This window comes from Rhagoletis pomonella, unplaced genomic scaffold (genome assembly GCF_013731165.1).
Source record: "Rhagoletis pomonella isolate Grant_MI unplaced genomic scaffold, Rhpom_1.0 Rhpom_scaffold_00093, whole genome shotgun sequence".
Classification (NCBI taxonomy): Eukaryota; Metazoa; Arthropoda; class Insecta; order Diptera; family Tephritidae; genus Rhagoletis; species Rhagoletis pomonella.
The window spans coordinates 129,550-142,052 of record NW_023458647.1 but is presented as its reverse complement, the minus strand read 5'-3'; the positions used below and the strand labels follow the sequence as shown (position 1 = coordinate 142,052).

Below are 12,503 nucleotides of genomic sequence, written 5' to 3'. Positions count from 1 at the left end.
CCCTTATTTACATTCATTCTTTATTTAATTTGGTCACTCGTGTAGTATGCGCTGACCCATATCGCTCGTCACCCGATCTTGCGTTTGTACTAGCAAGCGCCAAGTGTGCCTTATGTGGCGCCATACTTTAAGCAACAGTGCAAGCCATTACGAGTGTTTTGCATGTGTCATCAATCCACGCTCGATCGTCGGAACAAATACGCTGACTCAGCAATATGATCCACAAATGTTTGAAGTACAATACGCAGGCACAGTAATCGTAGCCTAAGACAATACTATATTCCGCTGATTTGCTTACACTCATTTCATTATGTATTTACCTTTTAGTTTATTCAAAGCCGCAGAAGAAGCACGCCTACCGAAACGATTGCGTCCTGACCTAGGAGGTGCCTTACGTGAATTCACGACACGCGAAAGCCATTGTTTTCAACAGTTAAAAACCGAAGACGGAAGTAATGCCCTGTTCACCTCACAAGAGCGACAATGGCTCGTCCTGCAGGTGTTACAAGGCCTCCGCGCTGGTCAAACAGACATTGAAGCGTTACAAGGACGGTCAACCGTAGCCGAAGGACAGAGCATCGTGGCTGCTTGGCAAGAAACCGGCCTGATTGTGCAGATGTTCCCGCTACACGAAACAAGATCCTTGGCCCTGCTGCAAAGCAGTTGGGTGAGGCAGATTTTTGCTCCGCAACCGCTTGGTAATTTACTTATTTTCTTACAGTTATATCAAAATTATTGATTAATTTTACTATTAGATGACATTGCAGAATACTTTGGTGTGAAAGTGGCCCTGTACTTTGCTTGGTTGGGACATTACACGTTCGCCTTAGGACTTCCAGCTGTTTTTGGAACGATATTATATGCAGCATTGTGGGCTAAAGGACAAACAGCGCAAGATATGGGACATGTCTTTTTCTCTCTCTTCAATGTAGCATGGGCTTCGTTGTATTTGGAAGCGTGGAAACGATACTCCGTCGAACTAGCCTTTCGTTGGGGTACGTTGTCGACGCCACCTGAATTACTTGAACCTCCTAGACCACTTTATAAGGTATATTTAAAAAGTACATAAAGCATCGTTCACTTACAATCTGTACGCATTCCAGAGATTCGTGCATGTTCGTCTTAGTAAGGACATACAATTTTTTAGTGCAGTGCATTAGAGAACAGATGTACTATTATTCACATTGCTTGAATTATGAAATATATAAAGTAGTACGATTAACAAAATTTATGAAAGAGCTAAAATGAACTAGCTTCAATTATAAAATAAGCTTCCAGTTCATACGTTGCATCATGATTACGGTGACCATCCGTCCTTTATTTTAAAGGACAGTCCTGTATTTTAACCCCCTGTCCTTTCTAATTTTTTTCAAAATAAAGGACGCCTTTTGTCCTTTATTTCTTAAACTGTCCTTCAAATCGGCTCTGCATTTTTCAGAGGTAAATTTTTAAACACAGAATATGAAAAATAAAAATGTCCCTTATAAAACATAATGAAAACCTTCGCCAGTTTGTTTCGCACCCCACTTATGGGTTTCTATTTAATCAGTTATCTTTGTACAATCTATAAAGCACAGGGAAAGTTGTGCCCAGGATCATCTTGCACGCTGAGTTTCCAGTTCCACTGAAAGAGAACAATAAACCTCCTACTGCACAGTGGTTCAAAACTGGCATTTAGTGTTCGTAATTCCCCGAAGCCTGCATTTTTCACTTCACTTGATTAATTTAATTTTTTTTTTATGAAAGGTTACAATATTTGCAATAGACCAGTTGAGCCTGATTTCTGAATTTTTATTTGATTAAATAAAATTAGTTTGTGCAAAATGCAGAAAAAGTAGCAGTTTTGAAGAAAATGTATTCTCCTGTTCCAGTTAATAAATGTTACATAACAGAAACTAGTTGAAAACAATCGTATGGTTCACCCCATGATAAAAACATTGCAAGGTAAAATCATTGAGAGGCAGTCTGACGTTTGCCAGCAATATAATTTTAAAATTCGAACTCAATGTCACACACACATTCTCATTTTTAATCTCAAACAACAACAATCGTGAACAATTTAATTTTTTTTTATTTTCAATTTTATATGATTCTAAAATGTTTGAAAACGTCAGAAAAAAATCATGGCCGACGAATTGAGAGAATGATTTTACGTTCTAGTGTTTTTATCATGGTTCACCCAAAACAAAAAAATACACAAAAAAGATTTTGAAATGTTATAAAAAATGTGCACCAAAATAATTTTGTTTGCTTTTTAGTAAAAGTTTGTTGAAAAGGCTACGGTGTATTATGAACATTATATTCCAATTTTGAACCACTGTGTGCTGGCTTCGTCGCGCAGTATGAATTATGATAAACGCATTTTGGTAACAAAGGATTGCGAAGTCCTTGAAAAAGATTTGGCTTCATGTTTCGCTACAGCACGGAACTTGTACAATTAAATAATATAATTAACTGATAAATATTTGATTTAATTACGATATGGGTAAGGTACTTTCATCATACAAGCTGTATGTACGTATTCCCAAATCATTTTGAGAAAAATTTCCTTTATTTTACGTTAGTTAATATGGTCACCGTAATCATGATACTAAAATAGAAGGTAGTGCCATTTATTGACATTCGTTGTTGTTGCCGACCACTTGACTTTTAACAAGTTTATGACATTTGATGTAATGTGGAACGATTTTCCGTCATCCCTTGTCAAATTTGGTTTGGAGACAAACCGGTTTCGGCGTTGTGCCATCTTCAGTGTCATTTTTCGTTCTCAACGAACACTGACACTCCTACCCTGTCGGAAACACCAACAACGAAAATGAGAATATTTATGACATTTAGCTAAAATCATGCTACCAGATTCACTAGCAGCAAAATGTTTGTTTCTTGAAAAAGTAAAAAAAAAAATTTGAAGTCAGTGAAGTTGGATGAAAATATTAAAGAAAATTCTTGCGCGTTTCCAAGCTGCAAGATTTCGGTATACCTGTGCAAAGGTTCGAAAATAAAGTTTTTTGCTTTTCCGATGGTAGAGTACGTAATACAATCTAATGCAGTTTGATGACAAATTGCTGACGCAAAATATTTTTAAACCTCTAAACGATGTACCGTTATCCATGGAAGAGGGAGAAGGTCGAGTTAAAATGATGCCCTGCAACTTGTAACAGTACCAATTTTTGGGTTCCCAGAATTCTCTGATAAAGATGTGGCGCTTCTAAAAAATATATATACATAAATATAAGCACGGAACTATGTATTTGTGACAAGAATTATCCACATAAGATGAAAACTACTCCAGCTTCATTTTATAGAATTTTTGTTTATAGAAAAATGTATAAGACAGTTCGGGTACGGTTCGGTTATTTGTACAATGCTTTTGGGTTATCGTGTCCAAACGCGTGACCCGAATCAAAAAAGTTTAACATACATATATGCACGTCTTGCCAAAGGATAAAGCTTTAATTTAAAACAAAGATTTTGGTTTGAAATATGCACTTCATTTTTGTAAATTTGGAGTTAGATTTTGCGCAAAAATACCGTGCATGGCGTAACCGGAGTTGGACTGATGAGGTTATTTTTTTTGGTGCGGCCGAAGGCCACCACCGCGGAAAGAAGTTTTGCGCAAAAATACTGCTCATGGCCTAACACAAGTTAAATTTTCCTTTGCGAAAATGCTAATTTGACCCCATTTTGTCAAAAATTTTGAAATGAAGCTGCCTTCTTTTTGTATCATGCGTTGTATCCCCACCAAAGCATCCTTGTACAAATAACCGTACATTTCCCACGCACAACATTAAATCCTCTGATGTATTGGTTAATTGCTATAAATGTGGTACGGTAGTTCACAATTTTGTACAATTTATGAAACTTTAAAAACTTATTTTTTGTCAAAAATTTTGAAATGAAACTACCCTCTTTTTGTATCTTGATTCATTTCATAAAATTTTTGTTTATAGAAAAGTGTATAAGTAAGACAGTTCTGGTACGGTTCGGTTATTTGTAAAATGCTCTTGGGTTATCGTGTATCATGATACAAAAAGAAGGTAGTTTCATTTCAAAATTTTTGACAAAAAATAAGTTTTTGAAGTTTCACGCGTTTGGACACGATAACCCAAGAGCATTTTACAACTAACCGAACTGAAGTAGTTTTCATCTTATGTGGATGATTCTTGTCACAAATACATACTTAGTTTCGTGCTTATATTTATGTATATATATTTTTTAGCATCGCCACATATTGTCAGAAAATTCCGGGAACCCAAAAATTGGTACTGTTTTAAGTTGGAGGGCATCATTTTAACTCGACCTCCTCCCTCTTCGATGGATAACGGTACATCGTTTAAAAATATTCTACGTCAGCAATTTGTCACCAAATTGCATTAGATTGTATTACGAGCTCTATCCTCGGAAAAGCAAAAATTTTATTTTGGAACCTTTGCACAGGTGTACCGAATTCTTGCAGTTTGGAAACGCGCAAGAATTTTCTTTAATATTTTCATCCAACTTCACTGACTTCAAATTTTTTTTTTTTACTTTTTCAATAAACAAAAATTTTGCTGCTAGTGAATCTGGTAGCATTTTTCTTTTTTTTCAGGTATGGAATAAAAGATTCCTTAGTGTATATTAGTATAAGGTGTTAATAATAATAATAAGAATAATGATAATAATAATAATAATAATAGATTGGCGCTTACACATATGTTAGTGTTTGGCCGAGCTTCTCTCCTATAAGGTGTTAATATAAACAAAAACCGCCTACAAATGCGCCAATTTCCATATAAGGTTTTTTTAAAAGCTCAAAGTGTTATATTTGGAAAACAAAACAGAACAGAAACAAAACGTGATAGAACCTTTCACTTAGGCTTAAATTAAAGCTAGAACTCTCGTCATCTTTTTCTTCTTATTTGGCGCTGTAACCGCCAAAGTTCAGAAAAGCACGCCAGTCGTTTCTCTTCTGTTCCAACTGACGCCAATTGGAAACGCCAAGTGAAGCCAAGTCCTTCTCCACCAGGCCAGTGGTGGCCTCCCTCTTCCTCTCCTACCACCAGCGGGTTCCGAGTTGAATACTTTCAGAGCTGGAGCGTCGGTGTCTATTCGAACGACATGGCCAAGCCAGGGGAGCCACTGTATTTTAATTCGCTGCACTATGTCCATGTCGTTGTAAAGCTCATACAGCTCATCGTTCCATCGTCTGCGGTACTCGCCGTCGCCAACGCGTAAAGGCCCGTAAATCTTCCGCAAAATCTTGCTCTCAAACACTCCAAGAGCCGCCTCATCTGCGCCATATACCAGCACGGGCATGATGAGTGACTTATAGAGCGCAGTTTTCGTACGTCGAGAGAGGACTTTAATCCTGAATTGCCTACTCAGTCCAAAGTAGCACTTGTTGGCAAGAGTGATTCTGCGTTGGATTTCCATGCTGACATTATTATCGGTGTTAATACTGGTTCCCAAGTAAACGAAATTCTCTACTTTCTCGAAATTGTAACTGTCAACAGTGCCAAGGCGCGAACGTGCTGATAGTTTGTTTGATGACAGGAGATACTTCGTCTTGTCCTCGTTTACCGCCATACCCATTCGCTATGCTTCCTTATCCAACTTGGAAAAGGCAGAACAGACTTCGCGGTTTTTGATACCGATGATATCGATGTCATTGGCATAAGCCAGCAATTGCACGCTGTTGTACAAAATTGTTCCTGAGCAGTTCAGTTCTGCAGCTCTTATTATCTTCTTCAACATCAGATTAAAGAAGTCACATTAAAGGGAGTCGCCCTGTCTGAAACCCTGTTTGGTGGGGAACGGCTCCGAGAGGTCTTTCCCAATTCTGACGGTGCTGGTAGTATTGCTCAACGTCATTTTACACAGCCGTATGAGTTTTGAGGGGATGCCAAATTCAGACATAGCGGCGTAAAGGCAACTCCTTTTAGTGCTGCCAAAAGCGGCTTTAAAGTCGACAAATAGATGGTGAGTGTCGATCCTTTTCCCGCGGTCTTTTCCAAGATTCGGCGTATTGTGAATACCTGGTCTATGGTGGATTTGCCAGGTCTAACGCCACACTGATAAGGCCCAATCAGTTCGTTGACGGTGGGCTTCAGTCTTTCACACAATACGCTCGATAATACCTTGTAACCTATGCTTAGAAGGCTGAGCCCGCGGAAGTTGGTGCGAATGGCGGGGTCACCTTTCTTGTAGATTGGGCAGAGCGCACTTGAATTCCAGGCGTCGGGCATGCGTTCATCTGACCATATTCTGACCAAGAGTTGATGCATGGACCTTATCAACTCCTCGCCGCCGTGCTTGAATAGCTGAGCTGACACGCTGTCAGCTCCAGCAGCTTTGTTCTGTCTCGACTACTGGCCCTGAAAACACCATCCCTGCATCTTGACCCATTTATTGAACAGCAAAAACTAATTTTAACAATTTTTCTTTCAATATTTTTTATTGTTCAATAACTGTTTAAGCTGTTTTTGATAGACATTTTTTGCTCATTACGAATCCGTAAGAATAAAATTTCCATCAGGTTCAGAGTTGAAGAAAACCAAGGTCAGATTGTCAAAAAATCACGTTTTTTTTGCAATATTTGAGAAGTTCTAACAAGGAAAGAAAACGTGATAAAACCTTCCACTTAAGCTTAAATTAAAGCTAGAACTCTAGAATACTGTCCCTGTGAATACCATCCCTGCATCTTTACACAAAGGTCACTTATAATCATTTATTAAACAGCAAAAACTGACTTTAACAAAAATTTTTTTGTCAATATTTTTTGTTGTTCGATAAATGATTTTAAGTGACCATCAGGTTCAGGTGCAGGAAGGGGATTATCACGGACAGTGTTCGAGAATTCCAGCTTTAATTTAAGCTTAAGTGGAAGGTTTTATCACGTTTTCTTTCTTTGCTAGAGCTTCTCAAATATTGCAAAAAACGCGATTTTTTTTGACACTTTGACCTCGTTTTTCTTAAAATCTGGACCTGATGTAAACTTTATTACTACTTACGGATTCGTCATCAGCACAAAAAATGTCTATCAGCAGCTTTAGAATTCGTCTTACCAAAATCCCTGTGTAACCTTCCACACAACACAATGAGGACTCTTATTATTTTATCGCGCTATTCAATCGTCAATTACAAACAGAACTTGGACGAACCTGGTTACATTCTTTTAGAATATCTAAATATATAATACATAATATATAAAAATCTCGTGTTACGGTGTTTGTGGTCAAACTCCTAAAAGGCTCGTACGATCTTAATGAAATTTTTTGTGTATATGAGCCATTCTTTTCTAAGTCGGACGGGTTTCGTAAAAAGGTTATGTCATGTCTCCGATTCGCTTCAAATTTTTTTATGATCTGTCAAAGCTTGCATTTTTCGTGATTTTGACTAATCATGTACTTCTTCAAATCGTTATATGTCGGGTTCTGCTGATCGTAGAGACTTCATCTTAACGTCATTTTAAAGCTAAGTAACGGGCTAAATATTTATATTTTTAAGGTGGTCAAGATTTACCTAAAGCTAACTTAGCTATTAACCCTCTAATAGGCAGAACCGCTTCCAGACGGTCGTTAACTAAACACCTTTTTAGTGCACCTATAATAATTTTTTTCTATATTCGTAAGGCACAATATTTAGACAAAAATCGTACCCTTACGGCGAAGTAAATTTTATTCCGTTATGTCAATGCGTTTTATTTTAATCGGCAGTTGAATTATAGATTTTGAAAACACGGTTAAAATTAATTATTTCTTGCTATTTAGTAATTTCGGAATTAAAGAAATTTTTTCTTTTGAAAAATATTTTGATATAAAAAAATTTGGTGGATTTCGTTGTTAAAAGCACCGTATTTAAATATAAGTTTTATAATTATGTCACCATTCGAAATGGAGAAAATTGTTTTCGAACACAGACCGTCTATAGACCGGCTTGCCGACATATAAAACCCCAGTTTTGCATTTTTGACCGTCTGCAGACGGCATTGCCGGTTCGTAGGTCAACATTGTGTAAGAGAAAGCTGAAAATATGTGTAAGTATATCGGCGAGCCCGTCTCCAGACGGTCTTGGGTTTTCTCCCCTGTAGGAAAAAGTTACTGTCACAGATCGAAATGGACATCAGTTTTGGATTTCTCGTGCTTAAATCACCCATTCCTGAATTTTTCAACTCATAAAAAAATTGGCCTACTAGTGGGTTAACAGTTGAACTTTTTGAAGTTGATTTGCATAGTGAAGACCAGTAAAGTAGGGATTTATAATTATACCATCGTAATCCCTTTTTAATTCTCTATAAAAAACGTGTTTAAAAAATCGGGATTTTTCAAGAACTATATTTAAAACATCTTTCTTTATGACGAGATGGTTTATTTTGTGAGAATAAACAATTTTTTGTAATTTGTTTTCCAAAACTTATGTTGAGATATATTTAGTAAGGTGTTAAACATCAAGTTTTTCCAAGAATTTAAATTTTGTTGCAGATTTCGATAGAACACCTATCCAGGTATATTATTTGTATGGCAAGATTTTTCTTTAAGGCGAAAACCCCTAAAAATGGGCGTGGCAATTGTAGGACTAAAGTTTGTAAAACGCAGATTTTATTGCGGATTTCGGCAGAATATCGTTTCCTTAACAATATTTGTTCCACAACTTTTTCAATCCATATCAATCCAATCGAAAGTGTGACACCAAATTTGGTGACCGATTACGGTTGCCAGACGTACTGATTTTATCAGTACAGTACTGATTTTTCAACTCTTGTACTGATTTTATTCATTTCTTCAATCAGTACGCTAATGTCCTGATTTTTTTAAATTTGTACTGAATTTTCAATTCAAACAAAATACTTTAGGATTTTCTTAAGGTTTTCACATAATGTTGGAGCTTCCTTAAACTGTACTGTAAAAAGTAAGAAGAAAATAATTTAATTATAAATGAAATGTTTTAGATAATGTTTGACATGCCCAAGAAATTAATACAACTGTTAAATTAGAGCGAACTGTAATCACTTTACATTAAAAGGACACTGACGTTCCGATTGCGCGGAGCCTTTATTTATAGAGAACTTAAAATTATTCCTATCTCTAACTAGACAAACGCAGTTTGTCCAGTACATTTCTATACAGACACATATATATATATATATATACATATGTACATATTCCTAATACACATATGTATATGGATATATTTGTATCTTAGGTGCTTACATACTATATTGGTTACACGCTACTGATAAGAAACGTGTCCCAGTTGTCCTAACTAAATATCTAAAACAAGCAATTGTATTCGATCATCCCCTATCGCATGGTTAGTTGACACATATGTATATATACGGTATTACATATGCCTACAACAAACAGCAACATAAACATGTGATAAAAATTGATTTCCTTTATCGCTTGACTATCTCTTATTGTATTTCGCTTATCTTTTCTATTGGCGACGCGTTTCTTATGTTTCTCGTTCCCTACGATAAGAAACACGTTTCCAATGTCTATGTATCTACGTACATATGTATGTATGTATGTAAATATATTTTAACTTAAATAGCTTCCTAATAGCAAGTAGACTGTACCAAGGGATAATCGCTTGCACAGAAACTATTGCTTGGCTTGGCTAGTTGCTTGTATACATAAATAATAAGCAGTGGATAGGTTAAAGCTGGGCGTTCTTGACGTTAGTAACCGGATCATTATCTTAAGAATTAAAACTGCTAACAAGATGATGGCGATCGTTGATATAGTTGACTTCCAATTAAATTCTCACAGCATGTCATCTAGACTGAACTCATAAGTTGAATCCTCGGTCAAACTTGAAATCTGCTGTCATCTTTGGAATATCTCCTAACTTGATTTAAGTGAGAGTTTCTTTTAATTTGAACCACTTCAGCTCAGGCAATTTGGCTGACACTGGGGTTTATGTACCAAATATCCTCAGACGGTTCGTCAACGGTCCATAATGTTACATCGGAAGAATCCACTCGGCAGTCTTGTTGTACTTCAATAATTCCTTGTTGTCGGATTTCTATTGCTGAAATGTTGTTGTTGCAATTAACCTCTAATGTTTGAGGTGTCGGAAGAGAAAATAGCCACATATTTTTTGCATTTAGTTGCTCCCAAAATGCTTCAGGCTTACTGATGCCAATTTCACACGCTGCTGACAAATTTGTCTTTCGTAAAAGTATATCGATCTCGCAACTAGGTTTTCCTGAAGAGCGATAAATAGGATGTGATTGCGGACAGAGCCATAGTTTTTACAATTTCTTGCACCTCAGAAAATTATGCTCATTACTGGAGTAATAATGATTTTTTCCTTTACCGACAAATATTATGTTGTTAGCTGCCTTGATTTGAACGAAATTACCATAGTGCATCGTAATAGGCCTGACAATTCTTTAAAATATGTGACTTTTATATTTCTACGTACATGATATTAAAGGAATGAATAACATCATAACTAACATCAAAGGCAAATTAAATTGAAAGTTTATTTTACATTTTAATTTTTGTTTGGTATAGTTATTTTCAGCTACAGTATTTAGATCTTTTTCCTTAGCTAGTGCTAGGTAGGAGCATAATATTTTTGATTTCTTAATCCTAATGTCACATTCATTTTCGTTTATTTCAAATAAATCTGCCGGAAATGGTCACCATTCTAACTAAGTTATCTGGACCTAACTTGGTTTCAATAACTCTACCCATTTTCCAATCAATAGGTGGGGCATTATCATCTTTTAATAATACTAAAGTTCCTGGTTTAATATTTGTTTTTGGATGCTGCCATTTGTATCGCTTTTGTAGTTCGCTTAAATATTCTTGAGACCACCTTTCCCACATATCATTACTAAATTTCTGAACGTCTCTCCACACATCCCTATAGTTTTTATAGGTCGAATTATTCTTATTGTCAATTAGAATACTTTGATATGTTCCTATAAGAAAGTGTGATAGTGTTAAAACTTGTAAGTCATTTGGGTCGTCGGAGAGATGTTAAAGGGCGTGAATTTATGATAGCTTCTATTTCTGCCATAACAGTTGTTCAAAGGTAAAGTTGTAATCTTCAACTGATTTCAAATGTTTCTTCACTACTTTAACACCTGCTTCCCATAACCCTCCTACATGAGGTGATCGTGGTGGTATCGTCAACCATTTTATCTCATTTTGCGAACAAAACTCATCTATTTGCTTAATATGATATTTTTCTTTAAAAAGTTTATATATTTCATTCAAGCTATTTTTTACTCCTATGAAATTTGTCGCGTTATCTGAATAAATTTTCTTAGGACATCCTCTTCGCCCAATAAATCTCTTTAGAGCGCCTAAAAATGCAGCGGTTGATAGACTACTTACTACTTCTAAATGAACCGCTTTACTAGCGAAGCAAATAAAAATGCAAACATAACCTTTATCTGTTCTAGAACCTCGTATTTTGTGCTGAATTGTTATTGGACCAAGAAAGTCAATACCAATATTTTCAAATGGACGTGCTTTTGTTACTCTATCCTGTGGTAAATTTCCCATAAACTGATGTATTGAACGCGGATTCAGTTTAAAACACCTGTAGCAGGAATGTACAATTTTAGTTGCTAACTGTTTACCACGTAAAGGCCAGTACTTTTGTCGCGTTAACGCTAATTGACCCTTTGGACTGCATGTAGGTCATGTGAATTTCAGTCATAATAAGTGATGTTATGGGGTCATTATATGGTAAAAATATAGGGTGTTTAACTTCAAATGAAAGCGAAGAGTTTTGAATTCTACCTCCCACTCTGAGAATCTCTTTTTCGTCTAAAAATGGAGCAAGAGTAGTTAATTTCGATGATCTCTTTATTTCTTTTCGCATTTTAGCACATGAATATCTTCTTTAAAATACTTTATTTGTGTCTGTTTTACGATTGTTTCTATTGCTAATTTTGATACGAATGAAAATCTTTGACCCTATTAAGCTGGCATTTCAGGGTACTATTTTATATATATATAAGGAAAATTTGAAAGTTAGGGGGGGGGAGGCTCGAGACCCCCTGCCCCTACCTGGCTACGCCCATGATTATATCAGCTGGATTTGCTTTTGATTTAACGTGGCTCCAATGCTTCTGCTCTGTTTTCCTTCGTATAGATGCAACTCTGTTTGCTTCATATGTTTTTAATTTTCCTGGATCTAATTTCGCTGGCAACCCGCTTATCAGTATGTGAGGAGGAATTTCCGCTGCTAATTAAAGAAGAAAATCCAATAAACAAAGAACACTAGACATACCAAAAACCAACAGAAATATATTTTAAAAGGTGCTTAACAAAACATAGTAAAGTTCATTACATAAAACCTATAAAATTATATTTTGAAAACATATCAAAACATAGAAGCAATGGCACCAAAAACAAGACTCAATAGAAAAAGCCAACAACACAACGGTAAACTATCAAGTGATGATGAGAGCAGTGAAGAAGAAAATGCAACCAATGCAAATCTAACTCTAATTATTGACAACTTGAACGAGCAATTTAAAGTGCAAAGTAAAGCAATGA

General features: G+C 36.0%; 1 protein-coding gene across 1 annotated transcript in view; it reads left to right on the top strand.

The window, feature by feature from the left end:
• Positions 1-327: 327 nt before the first annotated feature.
• The window catches only part of LOC118749951 (anoctamin-8-like), a gene marked incomplete at its 5' end in the record, with an annotated part of 73,417 nt that continues 61,241 nt past the window's right edge, over positions 328-12,503 (top strand). Inside the window, 2 exon segments of the mRNA XM_036484708.1 lie at positions 328-698; positions 756-1,048. Coding sequence (XP_036340601.1) covers positions 328-698; positions 756-1,048 — 664 coding nt within the window.